The 27569-nt window shown below is 37.7% G+C and overlaps 1 protein-coding gene across 1 annotated transcript in view; it reads right to left on the minus strand.

The window, feature by feature from the left end:
- Positions 1–27569, minus strand: part of LOC121372059 — a 75835-nt gene that overhangs the window by 34486 nt on the left and 13780 nt on the right. Inside the window, exon 2 of the mRNA XM_041498313.1 lies at positions 18458–18499. Within this exon, the coding sequence (XP_041354247.1) occupies positions 18458–18499 (42 nt within the window). The remainder of the gene's footprint in view (positions 1–18457; positions 18500–27569) is intronic.

Genomic DNA, 27569 nt, shown 5'->3' on the forward strand with positions numbered 1-27569 from the left:
ATAACCGGAGATGAATCTTATATTGGATTCCAATTTATTTACTTTATTATCAATATAGGACCTGTATTAAAATATCATTGGGGATCGCAAAAACTAATTATTTTAGTATTTGAGAAATAGTCGAAAACTACTCTTGATTTACGGTAAGACACGTAATTTTCGAAGCAACTAATAAAGTTAAAAGTTTTTTAAATATTTCATTCATAAAGCAGCACAAGAACAAATACTGAAAAGTAAATGTTCAATAACCATTACTTCTTTGAGGTACATGCGTTTTTATAATTATGAAACATTTCGAGATATGACAACAACCAGAATGACCAGAAACACTTGAGGTGTATGAAAATTGATATTCTAAACAATAAAATGCAAGTAACTTCTGATTTAAAACGATTCTAATAGTGGACACTATGTCGTAGTGTTTACAGACTGGGGCATATCATTTTAATTATCCTGTATGTGGGGTCATACACCCAGAAAGGGAGAATAATGTTTCCTTAACGACCGAAGTGTTTGGAATTGGGTGGAATGTTGTGATCGATCATCAAATTGCACTAACTGACCAATAATCAGTAATAATCGATTATAATGTACTTGGTGCTTTGGGGTACTAAATCTGCTACTTTATATTGTTTTCGAAACTGTTTGGTAGAGTAGGTTTTTTTTTACGCCTATATTCAGCCACGGCTGTGCGGGGGGGGGGGGGACTCTAGTCTCTCTCTCTCCCCCCCCCCCCCCACCCACCCAATAATTCTGAATCAAAAATATTGGTAGTAAATCTTAGGGCAAAGATAAATTTTACTTGTAGAATGCAGGAAATTGCTTTTCAGGATATCTAGTTTTCAAAAGTTTACGGGAGAGCATACTCCCGAACCTCTTAGAAACTTTGCTTTGCGCACTCGATCTGTCAACCCCCCCCCCCCCCCCCCCCCACCCCCCATCCCATATCTACATGCTTCCGTCGTGCCTGATATTAAAATGTTTTGATAAAATAACTTATATTATTAGAATTTCGTTCCTTCATATTGAAAATTTGAGTCAACCTTCTGATAAAATAGTTTATATTATGTATATATTTCCAACAGACTTTCATTCGTTTAAGTATGACATAACTGTGTGCTGTACTTTATCGTGTAGACCGGCCTCAGTGGCGTCGTGGTTAGGCCATCGGTCAACAGGCTGGTAGGTACTGGGTTCGGATCCCAGTCGAGGCATGGGATTTTAAATCCAGATACCGACTCCAAACCCTGAGTGAGTGCTCCGCAAGGCTCAATGGGTAGGTGTAAACCACCTGCACCGACCAGTGATCCATAACCGGTTCAACAAAGGCCATGGTTTGTGCTATCCTGCCTGTGGGAAGCGCAAATAAAAGATCCCTTGCTGCTAATCGGAAAGAGTAGCCCACGAAGTGGCGACAGCGGGTTTCCTCTCAGAATCTGTGTGGTCCTTAACCATATGTTTGACGTGATATAACCGTAAATAAAATGTGTTGAGTGTGTCGTTAAATAAAACATTTCTTTCTTTCTTTCTGTATCGTGTAATGCTCGATAGATTCAGCTGATCGGAACATCACTGAATGATAGTTCATCTGTTCAGCCTTATGTCAGCTTGACCACACAGCCACCGAGGCCGGTCAGAATAGCAAATAGCATGGTATTTGATGTACCAGTTGTGGTGTTGTTGTTGTTGTTTTTGTTGGAAGGGAGACCCATGCAGCTTAGAGTTATTATCAGGGGCATTCTGCAGTAGGTGGATATGGTTGGAGTTCCCGTTACGAGTACGTGTAGCTTAGTAGTATGCGTTTAGGTCGATATGTCATTCTGGTTCGAATCTACAAGCGAAACAACTCCTGTATAATTATGTACCGTGCAAAACACAATAACCCTTGTATACACAAATAGTATCTTTTTGTTCAGAGCTAGTGCGTCGAAATGGGCGTCTCGGTGTAGCTTAATTTGGAAAACAAGATGAGATTTTAGCATACACGTGTTCCATTAAAGACCACTTAGTGACTGAGAAAACCCGGAAATTGTTTATCACGGAGTTCAGATGCGCTCTCCATGTCGAACAAAAGTATTGATAAGAATAATTACCACGAGTTAATGAGAACAATACTGCAATTGCTTTGCGAAATGAAGTGAAAATCAAATTTGTTGTTTATCCGTTAGGTGACGTTCTCGTTTAATGATCTCACAAACTGTTGGTAGTTTGTGGTGAAATGAAATCAATAGTCTCTCCATAACCAATTGGCACAAATACTTGATATTTCTCTTCCCTCATTGGGTCTTCGTTTGTCTGATCTTAATGTCGATGAATAAAGATGGTTTTAAATACAGTGAATACATTTCTAAGGAAATGACGTCATCACGGCCGGAAACAAGCATCAATTTGTAGCTTCTATCGGGCTTGACCTGCATAGGTCGCATTGACGCTAAGTCTCTTCAGCGAATGCAGCATCTTGCGCCTCACACATTATTAGAGTAATTATATAAAATACCACCATGGTTAGGTTGAAAAAAAACGTCACACTGTAATGAATGAGGAATTTAACTCCTCAACTTTTGAATCGAAATCCGGTTTCTTTCTCAATCGCAATGCAGGACATGGTCATTAAAACTAAATTTATATTGATCGCTGCCTGAAACCAAAAAATAATAATAATGCAAACAATCACTGGTAGGGCGATCGTCAAAAGTGCTCTGCAAGTGTTGTTTTAAATGTCGTGGTATGTGCTGTTGTGTCCTGTTAATTCCATTATTCTGCTAACAGGAAGCTGGTTGAGATTTTCCTTTCCCATAATCACCGACTAACATCTAGTTGCCAAGCGATGAAAGGGCCGGATGTTTTGTATCTAGAATACCGTGCATAAACATGTACAAGTAAGAAACGTCTTATATACGATAACCATAACCAATAACAAAAAAAGAAGAAATGTATTTTGCGCTTCAGTTAAATGCGCTACAGTTAAATACGTTACCGACTTGTTCTTAAAAAGTCGATTACAAAACACATTAAAGTGTATGTATAATGAAGCATAGTAAAATATGTTACCGTATTGTTATTAAAGTGTATTTATAATTGGGCACAGTTAAATACGTTACCAACTTGTTCTTAAAAAGTCGATTACAAAACACATTAAAAAGTTTATTTATAATGAGGCATAGTAAAATACGTTACCGTCTTGTTATTAAAGTGTGTTTATAATTAGGCACAGTTAAATACGTTACCAACTTGTTCTTAAAAAGTCGATTACAAAACACATTAAAAAGTGTATTTATTATGAGGCACAGTAAAATACGTTACCGTCTTGTTATTAAAGTGTGTTTATAATTAGGCACAGTTAAATACGTTACCGACTTGTTATTAAAACGTCGATTACAAAACACAATAAAGTGTATGTATAATGAGGCATAGTAAAATACGTTACCGTCTTGTTATTAGTGTATTTATAATTGGGCACAGTTAAATACGTTACCAACTTGTTCTTAAAAAGTCGATTACAAAACACATTAAAAAGTTTATTTATAATGAGGCATAGTAAAATACGTTACCGTCTTGTTATTAAAGTGTGTTTATAATTAGGCACAGTTAAATACGTTACCAACTTGTTCTTAAAAAGTCGATTACAAAACACATTAAAAAGTGTATTTATTATGAGGCACAGTAAAATACGTTACCGTCTTGTTATTAAAGTGTGTTTATAATTAGGCACAGTTAAATACGTTACCGACTTGTTATTAAAACGTCGATTACAAAACACAATAAAGTGTATGTATAATGAGGCATAGTAAAATACGTTACCGTCTTGTTATTAGTGTATTTATAATTGGGCACAGTTAAATACGTTACCAACTTGTTCTTAAAAAGTCGATTACAAAACACATTAAAAAGTTTATTTATAATGAGGCATAGTAAAATACGTTACCGTCTTGTTATTAAAGTGTGTTTATAATTAGGCACAGTTAAATACGTTACCAACTTGTTCTTAAAAAGTCGATTACAAAACACATTAAAAAGTGTATTTATTATGAGGCACAGTAAAATCCGTTACCGTCTTGTTATTAAAGTGTGTTTATAATTAGGCACAGTTAAATACGTTACCGACTTGTTATTGAAAAGTCGAATACAAAACACATTAAAAAGTGTATTTATAATGAGGCATTGTAAAATACGTTACCGTCTTGTTATTAAAGTGTGTTTATAATTAGGCACAGTTAAATACGTTACCGACTTGTTATTGAAAAGTCGAATACAAAACACATTAAAAAGTGTATTTATAATGAGGCATTGTAAAATACGTTACCGTCTTGTTATTAAAGTGTGTTTATAATTAGGTACAGTTAATACGTTACCAACTTGTTCTGGAAAAGTCGATTACAAAACACATTAAAAAGTTTATTTATAATGAGGCAAAGTAAAATACGTTACCGTCTTGTTATTAAAGTGTGTTTATAATTAGGCACAGTTAAACACGTTACCGACTTGTTATTAAAAAGTCGAATACAAAACACATTAAAGTGTATTTATAATGAGGCATAGAAAATACGTTACCGTCTTGTTATTAAAGTGTTTATAATTAGGCACAGTTAAATACATTACTGACTTGTTATTAAAAGTCGATTACAAAAGGGGTTGTGACTGCATTGATGATTTTAATTCAGATGATTAACTACATTTTAAGGCAGGGGCGGATGTAGGATTTTTTTCCAGGGAGGGTCCAGTGTTTAAAAAGGGTACCTACAATATTCCAAAGGACACTAACACATTTTATATAGCAAAGTGCCCAAGATATCACATGCAGGGGCGTAGCGAGGTCTGCACCTGGGAGGGGACAAATATGACCCTAGCGGACCTTTTTGTCGATTTTTCTGAGCTTTTCGTCTCTCGTGGTTGTGTGGAAAATATCTATCGTGTTTGATATTTTTAGCCACGCGTAAAATTGCTCTGAGCTATCAGCTGAGGAAAAAGTCTCAAGAAACCGTTTGCTCAGCTGATAGCTCTCGTCTGCGGTAGGCTTTAGCAACAACCCCCTTGATCCGCGCCTGAATGAAGTGATCTTTTTATATATTTAAAAAATTTCTTTTCTTTGCGAAACGTAATTCAATCATTATAAATGATGATCTTAAGATGATTCAATCACATTTTACATGTGGAAATGTATTTTTATTACCCCAGCAGGCACTCATAGAAAATCATCATGCATTGATGTAACGTGCAATATATATTCTTGGGCGATTTGGCGCATACAAACCAACTACCTTATCGGTACTACATAAGACGGCATCTTTGGCGGACACAACTGATGTGTTTCCCACCGGCCTCGGTGGTGCCGTGGTTAAGCTATCGGATATAAGGCTAGTAGATACTGGGTTCGCAGTCCGGTATCGGCTCCCACCCAGAGCGAGTTTTAACGACTCAATGGGTAGGTGTAAGACTACTACACCGAATTATCTCTCACTAACCATTAACAACTAATCTATTGTCCTGGACAGCCAGCCCAGGTAGCTGAGGTGTGTGTGCCCAGGACAGCGTGCTTGAACCTTAATTGGATATAAGCACGAAAATAAGTTGAAATCAATGAAATGAATGTTGTGTTTTCCTTGTTAAATTTTGCAATAACATGTTGTTATACAATTCATTAAAGATTTTTTTAACAGAACAAACAGAAATGGATTGTAAAATGATATTAAAGTGAACGTGAATAAAATGTATTGTTATAGTAAACAGTGCGTAAAGTGGTTTACATCGTTTCTATGACATTTACAACTACTGACAATATTATAAAAGGCTTTTAGAGGTGGGGGGGGGGGGGGGACTAGCTGATGTGATAAATAAAACAAGGCCTCGTAAACGCTGCAAATCCCCTTGCGGGTTGGCAATAATATTGTAAATTGCCTTTAAAATGTTTTGTGCCATTTGAATTCGTTATGTAACTTCATACTATCAACACACCTGACAGCCAACAACCGGCCTTGGTGGCGCAGTGGTTAAGCCATCGGACTACAGGCTGGTAGGTACAGGGTTCGCAGCCCGGTACCGTCTCCCACCCAGAGCGAGTTCTTAAGGGCTCATTGGGTAGGTGTAAGGCCACTACACCCTCTTTTCTCTCACTAACAACTAACAAACTAACCACTAACCCACTGTCCTGGACAGACAGCCCAGATAGCTGAAGTGTGTGCCCAGGACAGCGTGCTTGAAGCTTAGTTGGATATAAGCACGAAAATAAGTTGAAATGAATGAATGAATGACAGCTAACACGAGGACTCGCCCAAGATATCGTTATATTCCTATATGTGAAGTTTCGAAGTCGGTAAGCGTCGTAATTTTTTTGACACAGAGAGGCGAAACACGAACTCGTTCAAGATATCATGATCCTATTCCTATATGCGATGTTTCATGAAATCGGATGATAAATGAAGTCGGTAGAGCGGTGACATACTTTGTACAGATTAAGTGCCAATACCTGCAAATTAATAATAGAAAAGCGTCATCGTGGTTTATATGTATCCTAAATGCCCACTGAAAGCCGTTCACACATAAGTTTGCGGATTCTTTCTGTGTTATTGTTCATACCCAGATAAACGTAAAAAAAACAACAGACAATCCTTATAAATAAATTTAAAACCTACTTAAAACGAACAAAAAGTTCATATTTTATTTTGAATTATATTTTTGGTTTTAAACAATAACAATATAAGATGAAGTACCAATATAAAGTGAAGTAATCAGATAAGACATTCCAACCAATAAGATGACGTGAAATCCCTCTAAACCGGACACCATAAGGTACCAAGTAAAATGTCCGGTTTTAAGAGATATCCGGTTTAATGGGGTAAGTTCCCTACTAAGTTTTTGAAAAGGACCAAGAACAATGTCCGGTTTTGGGGGAATTCCGGTTTACAGAAGGACAGGTTTTGATAATATCAGGTTACTACGTTTTAATATCGTGGTTATTTGATGAGGTTTAGATAACGGTGTAACAGGCGAGTATTTTATTGAACATTTGGAGATATAACTTGTTTGCCTGGCTATGTCATTCCCAAGATGCTTTCGGGCACATGCTATTTATTGTCCGATTTTCGGTAGTAGTTTCTACACAGTAATACTAATAGTTTCTATACCGTTTTTTATTAAAACATTACAAAAATATAACATGATAAAAAATACCTGTTTACTGAGTTTTGATATCGTGGTTATTTGGCTCGGTTTATATATTATTCATTGTTAATACATTTTTTAAATGCCCGTTCTAAATTTTAATAGTGCGCCTTATTATTTTCTCTCAATGAAAGAAAGAAAGAAATGTTTTATTTAACGACGCACTCAACACATTTTATTTACGGTTATATGGCGTCAAACATATGGTTAAGGACCACACAGATTTTGAGAGGAAACCCGCTGTCGTCACTACATGGGCTACTCTTTCCGATTAGCAGCAAGGGATATTTTATTTTCGCTTCCCACCGACAGGATAGCACAAACCATGGCCTTTGTTGAACCAGTTATGGATCACTGGTCGGTGCAAGTGGTTTACACCTACCCATTGAGCCTTGCGGAGCACTCACTTAGGGTTTGGAGTCGGTATCTGGATTAAAAATCCCATGCCTCGACCGGGATCCGAACCCAGTACCCACCAGCTTGTAGACCGATGGCCTAACCACTACGCCATCGAGGCCGGTCTTTCTCTCAATGAGTACTGAAATAATTGTTTTAGACCAGCGCTTCAAACATTAATAGACGAGCATTTGTTCACACCGAGAGCGGGACATAGCTCAGTGGTAAAGCGCTCGCTTGATGCGCAGTCGGTTTTGGGATCGATCCCCGTTGATGGGCTATTTCTCGTTTCAGCTAATGCACCACGACTGGTGCATTAAAGGTTGTGGCATGTGCTATCCTGTCTGTTGAATAGTGCATATAAAAGATCCCTTGCTACTAATGGAAACAAAATGTAGCGGGTTTCCTCTCTATGACTGTGTCAAAATGACCATATGTTTGACATCCAATAGCCGATGATTAACAAATCAATGTGTTCTAGTGGTGTCTCTAAACAAAAACCAAATTTGTTCCCACCGATTATTGTCAGCAAGTACTGCGAAATCTGTGAACGACTACCCTGATCCACGTATTGTTATGTCTGACGTGAGAAGCCACAGTTTCAGCTGGGCTTGATAGACAGACACTGGTTACGCACACACCAGATCAGTGTATTCTCTTGAGGTGGGCGCCGCAAGAAAACGCGATTATACGGCTCAGAACTAAGACACGATCACACCAAAAATAATTGTTATCGCCTTAGGAGGAGCTTTTGATAACATTCCCGTGGTCAAATGATAACAAGGTAGCCTACACTAGTTAACGACAGATTATTCAGTGCTGGTGACACGTCAGAAGCATCTTCCATATTAGAAGGGTCTTAACAGCAAATAAATCAACCTTTCAAAGCATAGATTCGTTACAGTAGTAAGATAAGCTGCACAGACAAACTTTAATAACATGGTCACCCGCATAATACGTCGTGTTGTCATGTGTACACAGGCAGACAGAACTGTTTTATTTAACGACGCTCTCCACATTTTAATTACGGTTACATGGCGTCGGACAAACGGTTAAAGGCTACAGAGATTAGGAAACCAGCTTCCGCTACGCTTTTGGCTACTATTTTTGAATAGAAGCAAAGGAGCTTTTATATGCGCCATTCCACAGACATGACAGTACATGTCATGGTATTTGTTACATTTTTGCTGACAATTTACTATTTAGTTGTACAACAAAATAATAAGTACATTAAAGGTACCATACGATTAGGTTTTTGTGTGTGTTAAAACTTTGTTTTAAACGTTTGGTAAGTTTTCAGCATTTCGATTTATTTGAGCAGTTGTGCACGTGTGCCCTACACAAAATATTTAAGCATTGTCTGTTATTTTTATTATAAAGAAAGAAGTGTTTTATTTAACGACGCACTCAACACATTTTATTTACGGTTATATGGCGTCAGATATATGGTTAAGGACCACACAGATTTGGAGAGGAAACCCGCTGTCGCCACATAGGCTACTCTTTTACGACAGGCAGCAAGGGATCTTTTATTTGCGCTTCCCACAGACAGGATAGCACAAACCATGGCCTTTGTTGAACCAGTTATGGATCACTGGTCGGTGCAAGTGGTTTACACCTACCCACTGAGCCTTGCGGAGCACTCACTCAGGGTTTGGAGTCGGTATCTGGATTAAAAATTCCATGCCTCGACTGGGATTCGAACCCAGTACCTACCAGCCTGTAGACCGATGGCCTGCCACGAAGCCACCGAGGCCGGTTATTATTTTTATTATGTTCATCTGGGTATGAAAAAAAAGAGAAATCATCCACAAAAGGTTCTCACGTAAGTTTTCATACCCAGATGAACATAAAAAAAAAACCCCAGACAATCAAGCACGGCGGAAGCATGTAGACATTAGGGGCTGACTGTGACCGAGGGCGCAAAGTAAAGTTTCTAGGGGCATGCTCCTACGTAACATTTTGAAAACTAGATGTCCTTAAATGCAATTTCCTGCATTCTACAAGTAAAATTCATCTCTGCCTTAAGATGTACTACCAAACATATTTTTTATTCAGAATTACCACGATACGCCCCCCCCCCCCTCCCCCACCCTCCCAGGTCCGCCGTACCTGACAATACTTATAATTAAATTTGAATCATACCTGCTTTTAAAATACACCTGTTACGTCACTGTATTGTCTCAACGCTCCACTATTTTTTCAGCGATGATTCCATAACACTCTATTACTAAGTTACTACAGGTCCCTAAATATAGTAATTGACATGTTTTACTTAAAAGTAATCGATTCTTAAAATGTTTAAAGAACTGAACCAACAACACAAAGCCGTAACAAAAAAAAGGTTTACTCCAAAGATATCCGTATTATAGAAGCTGTCAGGAGGTTATTCCGTACCGTCATTTTGCTATCACCTCACACATAAATCTCGATACCGTAGTTTAGTTCATTTATAGTCGTGTTCCACGTCAACGTAAAATCCGAGAGGTATCCATTGCTATTTTATTCCTGTTTGCCTATCTTTGAATAACGTTGTGGCAATTCGGTGCCATAGGTTCGAGTCTCAGCAACGACATGAGACAATTTGTGAGACCAAAAAGGATTTAATTACTGACGTGGCAGTGCGTTAATATATATGTATGTAAAAATCAAACCCGATATACATACCATATGTAGATATTTATACATCAATACATACTAGCCAGTGCTAGGTTTGTTCACTGTTTCGTGCACGTAGGCGGAATCGACCGCGTAGCTTGTAGGCCCCATGCAGTAACACAAATATGTGTTTACATGATATGATGGCATTTATTGTTAAATATATTACCTAAAAATGTCATAAAATGCTAATTTGTCTGTTCTTAATTCAGACAGAAATGTTACAGCATTTGAACGATAGACACTTATAGGTTATGACATTTTACGCCTATCATCACGATATTTTGACTTGTCTGAAATGATGATGAAATGTCGTTTGAAGAAGAATCCTCGGTTAACTTTAATTAGACATACACATATACGCATCCATTAGGCCCCACTTGACGAAAAACTACATTAAATTTTGTTTTCCTACTCTTATATTAATAAAGATAAAAATGTGGCTTATGCCCCACCACACACACAAACACACACACACAACCACAGACACACACACACACATGAGACCGTACCTCCTTCGCTAGAGACTGTGCCCCTCCAAATATCGGCTCTATGGGCCTGCGTATGTACATATACACACACATACATGATGATACCGTTATATCCGAACATCTTGCTTGGCACCGTGGGTGTTCAGTTTAGAGTGGGTTCACTGTATGGTTTGCAATACACTGCTAAATAATTATTGTATTATTTCATACTGTCTGTATGGCATATATACGCACTGGTGTAGTCAGGATTTTACATCGAAGGGGGCCAACCAAACTTAATTACATTATTTAAATTGCATAAAACGAATAGGTCTTGTTTGGACGAAAACATAGCGAATTACACGGTTCCATATAGTTTAAGGGTGCAGCGGGTGTTGAGGAGGGCAAAATATATGCAGCCTAGCCCAAACTGGCGAGTGCCGAAGATGCGAAGGCCATGACGGGCATGTGGCGGCTCACTACCCCCACCCCAAAAACAAGAATATTTGATATGTTGGCCAACTATAATGTTTTACTTTTAATAGCTCGTTTTCTGTTGTTTTTGAAGAATTTTAAATTAAACGACAAAACCATATGTCCTAACTGTATTGATATAGTACACTGCTGACGTAGCTATTTTGCATAGCAGCTGCAAGCTTGCGACAGTTACAATTAGTGAAATTAACTTCATCGGTGTATCTTTGACACTGACTGTCATTAACGAAAATATAAAATTTAAATTGAATGAACAAATAAATGAATCGTATCTGGATTTATGTTGTTTTACTCATATAGATGGGAACTCTTTACTGTGCAAGTAAATAAGCGGTTTTATAACCTGCATAATATTAGCATCAATTCTGTAGCAAATACAATCATACTTAACTTGTTTACAGTTTGTAGGTAATAAATAAATAATCACATTTTGTTAAGTGACACACACAATTTATGGAACTCTTGTGGGAATTGTTTTATACCCCCTCGTTCTCGTTCAAGGAATAAAATCGTTCCATAAATTGTGTATGACACTCCCGCTCATACAATAATCCATGTATATATTTGCATCTCTTTGTCTCACTCTGAAACAAACAACACAAAAATTATGAGACAAATATCGGAAAAGTCCGGAACTCTACACTCTAAATGGACAAGATTCCGTATCCATATCGCAATAGTTCCATAGCATTTCTAATATTTATAATAATCAAATGTAGCCATAAATAAGATATTTTTGTCATAATTGCGGTATTTATTTCTAAGTACAATATATATATATATATATATATATATATATATATATATATATATATATATATATATATATATATATATATAATATATATACATATATACATTAGCATTTCGTTAAATATTTTAAACTAATAATAATCAGGAAACCTCATTTTCATAAATAAATAGCATTAATGCACTTTTCGTGTTAGTAGACGTCCAAATATACCTATTATGTTAAACTCTATGTTAATTTGTATGTTTATGACATTTGTTTTTATGCTTCATTGTTAATATGAGTTTTAGGTTTTTTCTCTATTTTTTGTTTGTTTTGTCTTCTTCTCCGCATCAGTAAAAATGTCAAAACTCTGTGTGAAAAATAAGCAAAACACCGTACAAAAAGTCATCTAAAGTCCACTCCCGCAGTAACCGAGCACATTTTAATTTTAAAATCCACATTTCCAAATAAATAGCTATATCTCTTAATTTGTTATTTTTTATGATCAGCAAAGATTTTAAAATGATGTTAAATAACCACTTAATTCCAATAATCATGTTAAAATTAACATATTCATGATTTTTGTTTTTACATAACATTTTTCTGAAATTTTATTTTCTGAAAGCTGGTCCCAAACGCCGTATCGCTATGTCGTAGTTCATTTAATAGCTTATTACATAATCTAGGTCATTATAATCCTTGGTGTGGTGGTCAAAAGTGGTCATAATTTTGGGAATTTCAGGTCAGGAGACAGTAATTTTTTTGTAACAACGCATCTAGTTCAAATATTTTTGTAGACGGGCATAGCTTCAAATATTGTAACATTTGTGCATTTTGAGATAAAGGCATAAAGCGTGGCACATGTATAGACTAGTATATAAAGATTATGTCCAGATACTAGGTCATCTGAATTCATACACGAGTGTGCATGCGCAGTGATGTTGAATTGCGTCAACCGCCAATGGGATTAAAGCCAACATATTGTTTTTACTGAGAACTGAGAGCGTCTTTAATTAGTATTCGTGAGCTGGAATATATTGAAAGTTGCAATTAATACCAAATTAATTCGCACTGTAGGTAGCCATCTTGAAATTGAAAATGTCTACTTGAAAATACATAACGGTTTTGTCATTCAGATTTATTACTAGAACTGGTTTCAATAAAGACATAGTTGTGATAAAAACTAAAACATACCAGATATGTAAACTAATAGATATAGAGATTATTTTCAGATATTGTGTCACCTAAAATCGCACACGTGTGCCCATGCGCAGTGATGTTGAATTGGCCTTGGGCCTGTGTCCACCGGTTATGGACGTTAAAGCAATGTATTCGGGGGTTTAATGAGCATAGAGGATGTCTATAAATAATATTTATGTGCTAGAATGTATTAAAAGTTGAACTTAAGATCAGTTTAATTCGCACAGTAGGTAGCCATCTTGAAATTTAAAATGGCTACCTTAAAATGTGTTACAATTATTATAATTCTGGTTTTAATAGAAACACAGTTGTAATAAAAGCAAAATAAAAACTTGGCAGATATGTAAATTAATATATCTATAGGTCCTTTTCAGATATTGGTTTCCTAAAAATATTCGGGCGTGCGCATGTGCCGTGATGTACCTATGTGTATCATTTATGCACGTTAAAGCCATGTATGAAAACTTGACCACAACTCATTGGTGTTCTTGTTCCTGTGAGTCAAGCTCAAAGACAGCTGGACATCAACCTCACTATTATACTAATGTGCCTCAGGTTATATTAAAAATGAACCCTTTTGAAACTTTACTTTGAAACTTTAGTTCGGTACACTCAGACCGTCAAACGACAGCCTAATGAGGAATTATTGTACAGTGTGTATTTACAGTGACAAGATAACAACAGTTCTTCGTTGTATATACAGTATAAAAAAACATAAAAATTACGATACATGGTGACAATCAAATATAGCAGAAAGATTATTACAAATTAATATTTTTAAAAGTATCAAATGATATTGAAGATGTCTGCCTATCCCAATTAATTTTGACATTTTACGGAGACTTCTTATGCTATTACAATTACACAGTTCTTTGAATTTAAGTGTGCTAGGTTATTTTATAGTAAGAAGCACCTCTTTCAGCTTCATGTGTAACGTCCTTGGTGAGAAATAACAAGTGCTCGAGGATTGTCGAAAATACAATGTCATCTTAGGATACATGCCATGCAAACCAACAGCCATTGGATATCGACTAATATCTCACATACTTCACTGCTTCCTGTAGTTCATCATGATCAGCAATTTGTGGATGTGGGCAATAATGCAGTTGACAATTTAAACAGTCACCCGCAAAAATTATGCTATTGCCAAATAGATTCAATGGAAGAGCGGCTGTAATTAAGAGAAAGGCGACCACTCCTTCGAGTGCCATACCAGCCAAGCCAAGTCGCCCCACCAAACCGCCGAATCCAGAGAAACAGCCAGAGAAACAACCAGAGGAACCATGGACGCTTCAGGCCAGCAAACTTCATCCGCGGTACCATCAGCTGATGAAGACCAACTTAGAAGACGTGCGCCAACTCACTAGTGAGCCACAACACAAGGCGTACCATCCGCTACCTACCGAGCCTGATGAAGGGGACTTCGCCGTCCACCGAGTCCGGGATGAAAGGGGGCTCAACGCAGTTTGCGTCACCATTCGCCGGAGGGGGATTTACCACCAAGCCCTGCTACTTAAAGAAATGGACAACCCTTCGCTACATCGTGCCCTCAAAACCATCGCGGGGAGCGAATATAGCCCCATCATCAAGCTACTAGCAGTCTCCCCCTACCGGCAGGATCTCCCACACCTCGACGTCACTAACTTCATCGGCTCGCCGTAGACGCCAACCTTTGCTAGGACAGGTAACAACCTCCTTTTTGGGCTAGTTAGACTTTAAACGTTTTGGAAGCAGTTCAAAATTCTTATGTTTATTTTTTTTATAAGTAGTCTAACGCATTTTACTTTGGCGCCCGTTCAATTGCTCAAAATCACCTTGAAAACTTTTCGGCCGAGCAGTCTTAACTATTTTGGGTTAAATTTTAGAGTCCGGACATGTTTTTGGATGCAGTTACTCTTTGTAGACTTAGGTAAAAAACAGGCTTCACCGAGGAATCGAAATTCAGCCAATCAGAGCACGGCTCCCACTCGGTGTACTTCAAGTTTACGAAGTGTCTGCTATTTGGTCCGCGCTCGCGTTGACCTTACTAAATGGCTTTTTTCCAAATTCCGCCCACTTCAAACTTACCCCCCCCCCCCCTCCTGCTCCGGAGTTAGTCACTGGCGAAGTCAGAGGCTAAATCCGTAGTGGGCGTGCCTGAACCTTTTTGGATAGGGGCACGTTAATACAGTTTCCCATCCCATTCCCAATGGAAGAGGAAAAGGACTAAACGGTATATTTTAGCTCATGGTGATGTTTGGATGGCCCCGCGTAGGGAACAGTGAGTAGCTTACTGCTGGTAAATGAATGGAAGTTTGTTTTTGTTTAACGACACCAGTAGAACACATTGATTTATTAATCATCGGCTATTGGATGTCAAACATATGGTAATTTTGACATAGTCATAGAGTGGAAACCCGCTACATTTTTCCATTAGTAGCAAGGGATCTTTTATATGCACCATCCCACGTACCACGGCTTTTGATATACAAGTCGTGGTGCACTGGCTGGAACGAGAAATAGCCCAATGGACCAATCACTTGGAATCGATCTTAGACCGATCGCGCATCAGGCGTGCGCTTACCACTGGGCTACGTAAGTGAATGAATAGACATATTAGTACTAGCAGAAACTGTGACACCTGGAACCACTGGTTCTTCACTGTACACACTGTATGCCGCTGCTTTCTTGTGCATTCTGCAGGACTAGACTATAACAATTCCATAATGACGGATGCTAATAATGTGCAACCTTTATTGGGACATGGATGCTCATATGATACGACAAGCCAACGTTTTAATGTGCCACATTTTGTTCCACGTCACACCAAGAAAGTACAGCGCAGATTCGTTTCGCATAGAGGCGTCGGGTTTCTTCGAGTAGCATTGGTACTGGTTAACAACATGTAACTTTAATGTCATGACTGGACTCGAGAATAATCACACTTAAGCTCTGTGACATCAGATTTAGGGGGAAATGAGTATTTTAGACACAGTAGCTGGCTACCATTCGGCCGTCGACGATTGCCGAAGTATTTCAGTCCTCTCTAGCCCTCCCCTACAACATATCAATAAGGGGGGGACTATAGGTAACTCGATCTAGGGGAAGTCGTCAGAATTAGAAAAGGTCGGGAAATGTTTATTTTTAAAATTAGTTTTTCATAAATATGCCTATGTGGGTTTAGTGTGCATATCGATTACACGTAGGTATTACACCACAACGCATACGCTTATAGGTCTAATTTTAGGTGATACAATATCTGAAAATAATATCTATTATCTGTTAGTTTACATATCTGGTATGTTTTTGTTTTTATCACAACTATGTTTTTATTGAAACCAGTTATAGTAATAAATCTCAATGACAAAACCGTTATGTATTTTTAGGTAGTCATTTTCAATTTCACGATGGCTACCTACAGTGTCAATTAATTTGGTATTAATTGCAACTTTCAGTATATTCCAGCACATGAATACTATTAATTCTCAATCAAAACCAATATATTGCCTTGAAGTCTAGAGCCGGTAGACACAGGCCCTGGGTCAATTTAAAGGCATTGCGCATGCGCACACGTGTACGATTTCAGCTTACCCAACATCTTAAAATTATCGTTATATATTAGTCTACATATCTACCATGCCTTATGCTTTGATCACAAAATGCACAATTGTTACAATATTTGAAGCTATGTCGCCCCAATAAAATATTTTTTAAATGCGTTTTTACAACAACAAAAATACTGGATCTCGTGACTTGATATTCCCAAAAACTATGACCACTGTTGGCCAACACACCAGGGTCTATAATAAACTAGATGTAAAAAGCTTTCAAAAGACGTGCGCTACAGCAGCATGCTCTGAATGTGCACGTAAAGCCCTATGACCTGACCTGAGCTTTCAAATGAACTACGATATAACCAACTGATGTTTGAGACCAGTTTTCAAAATAGAAAATCGGAAAAGATCAGAAAAATTGTGTGTAAAAAAAAGTATTTTTCATGAATATACTCATTTTTAAAACATAATGTAGAAATTATATAATTTTCATGATTATTGGAATTAAAAGGTTATTTGAATTAAAAGGTTATTTACCATAAAAATGAAAAATGGGTTTTTGAAATAAAAACGTAATGATATTTGGCCACCATAATAAGTTTTTAAATGAGCTATAATATAGTTTTATGATTTTATTTTTTTTAAATTGGGGGGTGGGGGGTGAGCGGGGGGGGGGGGGCATTAAACCGAAACAAATTGTCATTCTCCGCTCTACTACGAAGGCAACTGGTGGAACAAACAAGGTGAAGCGTCCGCATTCTGCTCTGAATTTCTATGTACAGGATTATCTATTACTTCTGGTAAAACTGCATACTTTAGCTGTTCCTTCAGTTTGACTTCACCCCTGTATTTGAAATGAGCTTCAATCTATACAATTTCTTGGGAATTTATTAAGATTTGTTTTAATGTTATGAGTGTTGGCATGAGTTTAAAACTTAATACTATGTTTTTTAATATGAATTTTAACATTAACATTATATAGTATATATATATATATATATATATATATATATATATATATATATATATATATATAAAGGAGTTGCATGCCAATTCGTCGGTTCAATTTTGCCGCAAACGGACTATAGACAAATTACTATTTCTAAGACTGGTTCAACAAACACAAACCCGCACAAGACAGGTTTTTAAAATATTTCAACAGTTGTTGCTTTGCACTCATTAATCAATGTCCAAACAGTGATGCCACAAAGAGAAACCTCGTTTGGACCAGTGTTTTGGCATCCAATGTCGTGGGCGGGATGTAGCCCAGTGGTAAAGCACTCGCTTGATGCGCAGTCGGTCTGGGGTCGATTCCCATTGGGCTATTTCTCGTCCCAGTCAGTGCACCACGACTATTATATCAAAGGCTTTGGTATGTGCTATCCTGTCTCTGGGAAAGTGCATGTAAAAGATCCCTTGCTGCATTAGTAAAAATGTAGCGGGTTTTCTCTGATGACTACATGTCAGAATTACCAAATGTTTGATATCCAATAGCCGATGATTAATTAATTAATGTGCTCTAGTGGTGTCGTTAAACAAAACAAACTTTTGTATGTCGTGCACTTTGTAAGGTCATGATCCCAAATCCACTTTGCCTCAGTACGGTTTAAAATGACAGAAAAGTGGATTTAAAAATACTGAGAATGTACCAAACAGCATCTAGGTACGTCAAACATAGTATAACATGTTTTGCGGTATAACTGTTAATTAAAATCCTTATCTGTATTTATACTCAACCACTTCCTCACGGTAGCCTTTATGTTTTGTGGGTTCGTTTTTGTAATGTCCTTAATAATTACGTGTAATATACTCACCACCAAAACATGCATGTATGGCCCATTTGCCGGAACATTTACCTACAAAAAACAAGCAAAAAGCCTTATGAAACCGATGCGTAACAACTTAACATACTGTATAAATAAACAACAACATGTTAGTGAAAGGTTGGAATTGATAATATGCCAAGATAAACACACACACACACACACACACACACACACACACACACACACGCACACGCACACACGCATGCATGCACGCACGCACGTACACACACATATACTGGTGGAAATAAATACAGGATCACACAGATAGCAACAAGAAATAATGACTGCATCAAAAATCAATTCATATTGTCAGAAGTTGACTGGGAACATATAGGCAGCACATTCAACACTACAGACATTCAATCCCACGTTACAACTTGGTATAAAATATAGACATTACTATACTAGTTAAATTTTGTCTACAATTTGACGTGTTCCCTTATTTCTTTCCATCAGTATATATGTACACACAAAGGCGCGAGCTCACAAATACATACACACACAAACACATACACTTCATACTCACACACATATTTACATATACTACTACTACACAAGATATCAGTGGCGTCGGAAACGGAGAGGGGGGAGGCGGGTGGCACTGGCCTATTATCTCTAAAGCTGAATGAATTAGGGGGGAGGGGGGAGGGCTCCAGCCGTTCAGAAGATTAAAACATATAGCTCGTAATTATGTTATGTTATTAGAATGTATTTTAAGACATCATTCTAGATAATTTTGAAAAGCAATTATATCCATCCATCCATCCATATATCCATCCATATATATATATATATATATATATATATATATATATATATATATATATATCCAACCAACCATCCATCCATATATCTACCTATCTATATTTCTATCTACTACTATTATATACTACCATTATTACTACTACTACTACTACTACTACTACTATACTACTACTACTACTACTACTACTACTACTACTATATACTACTACTATATACTACTACTACTATATATTACTACTACTACTACTACTACTACTACTATATACTACTACTACAACTACTACTACTACTACTATATAATACTACTACTACTACTATATACTAATACTACTACTATATACTAATACTACTACTATATACTACTACTACTATATACTACTACTACTATTACTATACTACTATATACTACTACTACTACTACTATATACTACTACTACTATATACTACTATATACTACTACTACTACTACTATATACTACTATATACTACTACTACTACTATATACTACTACTACTATTATATACTACTACTACTACTACTATATACTACTACTACTATATACTACTACTACTATATACTACTACTACTATATAATACTACTACTACTATATACTACTACTACTATACTACTACTACTACTACTACTACTACTATATACTACTACTACTACTACTGCTACTACTACTATATACTACTATTATATAGTACTACTATATACTACTACTATATACTACTACTACTACTACTATTATATACTACTACTACTACTACTACTACTACTACAGTCTGCATTTACGTAACTACCTTCCGTTCTCCATTAAATAGGGAAAGTGATAAAGTGTTTAAAAACAACAACAACAACAATGAAATGCTGAAAAAATTGTGCATTTATGTGGCATTTAGTAAAATAATACACACATTAACGTATGACGTTTAGCCGGACGTTCCGTCAAGCTGAAAATCGATATGAAAATAAAACGTTACTAACCAAAATTACAACACAACGCATATGTTAATTACATTTCAAAGCTGACGATGGGTCTTTTAATTTTTAGTGCCATGTTGCCTACTTAGCAACGTGTAACGGTGATTACAATAATACCAGCGAACCCGAGTACACGCATATTACGTATTCGCAGACAGGTAATCCGACCGGAGTGATATGAGGAGCAATTAGTGGCACGACATAGATTGGTATCGGTTTGATCGTCCGGTTTTCAAGGGGAAGATTTACACTAAATTGACACATTGGGACTGAATTGTTTGCCCTGTGTTCAGTTTTGAGGGGTTTCCGTTTTAGAGGGGTACAATTTAATGTTAAAACTGGCGTAAATCACGGGACCATGGAAAACGTCCGGTTTTGTGGGGATTCCGGTTTAGAGGGGGTCCGATGTTGAGAGGTTTCACTGTAGTACTACTATTACGACGATGACACCGACACCGACGACGATGACGACTTCCACCACCACTACCACCATAACTATACCTACTACTACTACTTCTACCACCACCACCACCACTACCACTACCACTACCACTACTACTACTTCTATTGCCACCCTCACCATCTCCACCACCCCCGCTACTAGTACTACCACCCTCACCATCCCACTCTTACTACTATAGCATCACAGCCGTCCAGAAATGTGTGTTAACACCAGTACAATGAGACAAGAATCAATTACGTTCTGTGTGATTTGTGTTCAAACATTTTTCAACGAATAATGTCAGAGTACCATTACGCGTACAAACGCGATTATATTGATGTTTTTTGAAAACAGTCATTGACTGCTTGCGTTCTCTTTACAAACAGTCATTAGCCAGTCTGATTAAAAAAAAAAAAAAAAAAACGTAGCGCCAAGCCTCGATGTATGCTCGAGATATGTCACATCAGGTGGCGGAGGTCTGTGGGGGAGTTTAATGCGGCAGACGGGCATTGATGAGATCACGCTCACGTACCGCCACTGGCCACAAATGTAAACGCACCTTAAGTGATATCACTCTCGGATAACGAACGTCAATTTATACAACAAATGAAACAGGACTTGGCCCTTGTCAGTATAGCACAATGAACACAGTGCCGTACTCTTTTTTTTGATTGGATCTATCAAGCCATATGCGATAGGCGTCGGAAATCCCCCCCCCCCCCCCTACCCCTTCCTTCTGAAGATAATACGTTGGCATCTTCCGACGCCTATGCAAACTAAATATTGTTTTTTCCTTTGTTTCAATTTTTTTTTTTTATTAAACTTTGTGAGTTTCCTTGGATACAGTGTTTTTTTAACAACCATATATATTATAAATATTATACTTGTATTAACATTTGAATGAAAGTTGTCCATCAGGGGATCTGACAGAAGCCAACGTCATTTCGTGTGCAGGTGATGCTTTGTCGTTGGACGTTATCCCAAGCACGTTAAGCTGATGGCATGGGACACTGTTGCTTATGTTCAAAGTTGCTAATGGCAACCTCCAAATGGAAGTGAACAAAGATTTGATTTCATTTAGATTGCCAGTTTATCAGAGCATGCGCATGTATCGTAGTTTTGGCCTGCTTCATATTATATTTACCTCAATAAGCTTACTTGAATGCTATAAAAACAGTTGTACTTTGTCAACAGCCAAGTGGGACGTAGCCCAGTGGTACGGCGCTCGCTTGATAGGCGGTCGGTTTCGGATCGAATCACGTCGATGGGCCTATTGGATTATTTATCGTACACCACGACTGGTACATAGAGGCCGTGATATGTGTCATCCTGTCTGTGGCATGGTGCATATAAAAGATTCCTTGCTACTAATTGAAAAACTCCTGTCCTGGACGAAAGAACCTGCTGAGGCCGGTACTTGTGCCCAGGACAGGCGTGCGCTACAACAGCTTGCTCTGAATGTGCACGTTAAACAATTTTCCAATCCAATTGGAAAATGTAGCGGGTTTCCTCTCTAAGACCAGGGCCGTAGCTAGCGGGGGGGGGGGGGAGAATCCGGAAAATAATTATAAAAACTTAAAAGAAAATTCTCTTCTTAACCGTTTAAGGAGTTTTAGACTATTAACTACTCACTTGCCCCGCCCCCCCCCCCCCCCCTAAACAAAAAATTCTAGCTACGGCCCTGAAGACTACATGTATATGTCAAAATTAGCAAATGGTTGACATCCAATAGCCGATGAAAAATAAATCAACGTGCTCTAGTGGTGTCGTCAAACAAAACAAACTTCAACTTTTAACAATAGTCGAGGATAAATGGCATGTATTTTAATAGGAGCTTCCATTTCGTATCACGTTGTTGTTTCTAATAATTAGAGACGCCTTATCTCAGAAGGTTTTCACGCATGTATCCACAGTTCCAGAACGTTGTCCTGGTCTGCAACACTTCTACATCCACCAAACTTCAAGCTCCTGATTGACAACAATGCTGCAGAATATGTCACTAAAACCGAATACCCTACATGAAAATTAATGACCCAATTCATTTCTTTGCATTCTCTCTGCGTCTTTTATACCCACCCCTGATATAAAAAAAAAATTCTCTCTCCATTACCCTTTTCGGAATATGCCTTAGAATCCTGATATATTTTGGTACTATTAAATACAATCTGTATCATAATATGTTCTTGTTGTTTGTTTAAAATTGTAAATTTTTTAATTTTATAAAATTATATTTGTAGCTCGTATAGAGTCTGTTTTAACGAATTGTTCCTTTTCACCTCAATGGTTGTTTTATAGTTCTTGTTGTTGGCACGTCACAGCCAACACTATTTTAATACTAGCTGTAACCCGTGATTTTCATTGCAAAGTTTGGATGGGATGTGGTGATCTTAATGTGGGCTTTCCACAAAAAGTACGACCACCTTGTATATATATACGATTATGATTATTTGGAATGCCGATCATTCTACAGCGTGTTACACACATATATGCATTACAATGCATACAAGCAAGTAGACATTGGGGGGGGGGGGGGGGGGGGGACTGAGATCGAGGGCGCAAAGCAAAGTTTCTAGGCAGTTCAGGGGTATGCTTCCCCGTAAAAATTTTGAAAACTAGATGTCCTGAAATGCAATTTCCTGTATTCTACATGTACAGTAAAAGGAATCGCTGCTTTAAGATTTACTACCAATTTACTGCCTGATTAAGTATGTATACTATTTTGTCTATTTGAGATTTAGGTATAAACATACTTAAGTTAATACAATCGTAACATGAGCCGTAGCAACTTGTCTGTTTGTAATTGCTACATTGCCTTGGCTACTATTAAAAACAAATGATTTTGAAAACATTTCTTTATATTTTGCATCCTGTTATTCAGTTTGTCTGATTATGTCTGCACAGGTATATTTTGGAAGATATCTAGAAATGTATGTAAATAATGTCTTTCAAATACGCTCTCTCTCTCTCTCTCTCTCTCTCTCTCTCTCTCTCTCTCTCTCTCTCTCTCTCTCTCTCTCTCTCTCTCTCTCTCTCTCACACACACACACAGACACACACACACACACACACATACACACCTTAGGAACAAAACGAAACACATGCTCCTGTTAATATGCTAGCTGGAAATCGGTTTTATTGTGCCATAAGCAGTCTTAATCTGGTACATGAAGCCCTTGTACATATTTTATCACAAACTTTTTTTAGTTGGTTAGAAGATCGCCTTCAGGGTAAGCTGAGAAGTATTTTTTTCTGATGTGATATGGGACGAATAGCAATCAGAGAATCGACAAGCGAAAATCGAGGGAACGGTATTCAAGGAAGCCGACTCATCCTGAGAGATGACAAATCCCTAGCCGAGCACTCTCTTCCACAGCTTCACATATGTGACACTACTTCTGTTTTCTTCGGGAAAGGTAACAGGACAGCCTGGAATGCACGGGACTGCTGCACTGACGTGGCCTGTGCCTTTATCGGGAAATCACTATAAACGAAGTCAAATGCTCTATCTAGAATAGACGTGCCTGAACCTTCAATGGATATTGGAATGTAAGTAAATTTCGCCATGATGTGCCATGTCGTAATGTCTATGTTCGATGGACATCAAGTGCTTCTCGACTAGTATATAATTATGGGAGGATTTGGTTTTACCATTATAGTGCGTTCTTCTCTTTGCCGCCTATATACTGACTTCCACAAAAGGTTCTATTTATTTAGCGGAGGATACCGTGTGTGAGTGGTCCCTATCTGTTAATTCATAAAAAAAAATATACTGTGTTTATTCGATCACTTATGACCCGTCATTCGTCAACAGTCATTCTGGGGGGATTTTTCATCATATATCAACGGTCATGTGTATGTAAGAATTGCCTATACAGCTAGGCCTCAATGAGTTTTTGAACATTCACCGAAGAACCACACCGTGCCATGCCCATGTCTAATTGCATTGTAACGAAATTATACGTTACTTCCTTTCACTGCTGGAGCGACTCGGTAATTTGCTACAGCGTGTCAAGTTCTTGCTAGGTGAGTGACAAAGCAATGTCGAATTAAAGAGACACGCGATAAGTATGCACTCAAGCATTTGGAGACGAATCTGACAAACTTGGTGAAATACTCGGAGCATAATCACACTGGGTCTTTGTTCTTGTTAACTATATGATTTTATCACACATTTGTGGCTACTTGTATTCAGAATTTGAGAAACTATCTTCTTTTGTTCAGATATTTTATTTACATAACAACCATATTTGTGGTTAGTTTTATTCAAATTTCATAGCTACATACATCAATACATAATACAGCACAAACATATATAATTATGAATAATTCAACAAAATCCTATACAAATCTCATATATCTATGCATGGTTCACTATGAATGGCTCAATATAGATTATGTACATTGGTGTACTTTATTAGAGGTTAGAGATATTCCCCTCGGCATCCGCCAATGGGGTGGGATGTCTATATATGAGAGAGAGAGAGAGAGAGAGAGAGAGAGAGAGAGAGAGAGAGAGAGAGAGAGAGAGAGAGAGAGAGAGAGAGAGAGAGAGAGAGAGAGAGAGAGAGAGAGAGTGTGTGTGTGTGTGTGTGTGTGTTTGTTTTTGTTTAACGACACCATTAGAGCACATTGATTTATTAATCATCGGCTATATGAATTCAAACATTTGGTAATTTTTACATAATATAGTCCTAGCAGGGTTTCTGCCAGAAGGTAAAACGGTAAATGGCCATTCCATAACAAAATTTATTTGGTATGGCTCCATACTCAAAATGTTTTGCAGATTTTATCCTTTTTTTTAGTTGACCTATTGACAAAATTAATGACTCTTACCATTACTGTATGATTAATGTTGGCTTTAAATGATTATAAAACTATTATTGCAGGAAGGAATATACGACGCAAGGTGAACAGAGATTATCTGGGAACAAATATGTTCTCTCAGCTAACCCTAACCCTGAGGGACATAACGATGAGGAATTCTAACTCTAACTCTGAGGGAACATACAGCTGACCCCAAGACATAGATCTGACCCCAAGACATAGAGCTGACCCAAGACATAGAGCTGACCCCAAGACATAGAGCTGATCCAAGACATAGAGCTGACCCCACGACATAGAGCTGATCCAAGACATAGATCTGACCCCAAGACATACAGCTGACCCCAAGACATAGAGCTGACCCCAAGACATAGAGCTGATCCAAGACATAGAGCTGACCCCAAGACATAGAGCTGATCCAAGACATAGATCTGACCCCAAGACATAGAGCTGACCCCAAGACATAAAGCTGACCCCGAATATCTATATAAATATATCACTCTATAGTCCATTGGATTCATCATTTTGTCTTTTTTAATTTAGTTCTCAATGTGGGATTTAGTTACTTGATAAATATGCTTTCACCATTTTGGTGAAAACTAGATGTGTTATAATTCTGTCGATTCAGTGGAGAACAATCCACAGCCTAACAGTAACAGGATATATTTTATTTATTTATAATGCTTAGACACTATTTTCTTGAATATTTTCATATGTGGAAGAATTTTATTTTTGAATTTCATATCAACTTTCATAATTTTCGTTCAATTTGCTTGCTTTTTTTATTTTATTGATAAAATGATTTGGAGTTTATTAATTGTAAATTGTTCCGTTTTGTGTGATGTGTCCAACTGTAAAATATAAACTTGGATAACCAGTGAAGTTTTGAAGCCAATTTTAAAAGAGTTTTCGACAAAGCCAAGAATAGCTCCTGTGAGCAAAGGGAGAAGTGAGGTCTTCATACGTCACCAGGTTACATACATAGAAGTATTCCATCCCGGGTGTGTCCATCCCAGGTCATAATGGGAGGTGTGATCGATCGGATATGTTGACTTGCCAAAACACCCTACTCTTACCTTAACCCGTGTCTACAGTCCCTCGTCCCCTTTTCCAACCAGCCCCCTCCCCCCCCCCCCCCCCCCCCCCCCTCCCGTCCCCGCCACTGTGGCAGGTAAGATCAATTATCTATATGTATTCATAAAAACTAACTAAACACGAACACCACCAATCCCTGTGCTGCGTATCTTCCTCCAATCCCTTCACAGTTGAAACAGTTCTTCCCCATGAGCCTCCACAGTTTGAAAGTGTCTTTCAGGCCAGTAGCACCCAACCCGATCTTCTATCAGCCAGTTCGGATCTCCCATCTTTCAAACACCTAGGTTATTTGTTTGACATTAAAGTTTACTAATTACTTTATAAATCGTATTAGGCGCTGTGGTGTGGGCCGAAAAGGGATTTTACAATATTCTATTGTATCGCTTTCTCGTTTTTCTTTATTATCGAAATATACGGGACCATTTTATGGAGGCGGAATTGAGCAATGTGTTCAAACACAATCTCCTTAGCACACAAATATCTTCGCATTAGTTTTAGTAGAGTATGAGTCGTACATTTCCACAGCGGTTTCTGTAAGGCATTTGTAAGAGGCGTAGCGGAACGTCATGTGCCTCAGATGTTTGCCTAATGGACTCAGCGTGAAATGGTTCCTTTTAGACTGAACACCAGAGTCGATAGTTGCCACGGGGAGGATGTTTCAACATTGACAGCAAATAATTCTTACTTGGTGGCTAATGCTTTTCCGTGTGAAGATGCAATGAAAATAATATTGTCATTTTCTCTCATCCCTGCATATGCAAGATCGAACTATCGCAGGTGAGAAAGACATGCTACTGACAAGTGTATGTACCTTGAGAATACTTTATAGTTGAATTCAATTTATTTTAAGAAGGCGTAATCCCGAGCACTTTTTCATTAATTAACAGCAGGGCCGTACCCTGATCAAAATCCTAGGGGTGGGGTGGGGTTGGGGGGGAACTACTTTTTATAAATAAATGAAACACTATACAAATTAAACCCTGAGATGTGTA

This window comes from Gigantopelta aegis, chromosome 4 (assembly GCF_016097555.1).
Source record: "Gigantopelta aegis isolate Gae_Host chromosome 4, Gae_host_genome, whole genome shotgun sequence".
Taxonomy (NCBI): domain Eukaryota; kingdom Metazoa; phylum Mollusca; class Gastropoda; order Neomphalida; family Peltospiridae; genus Gigantopelta; species Gigantopelta aegis.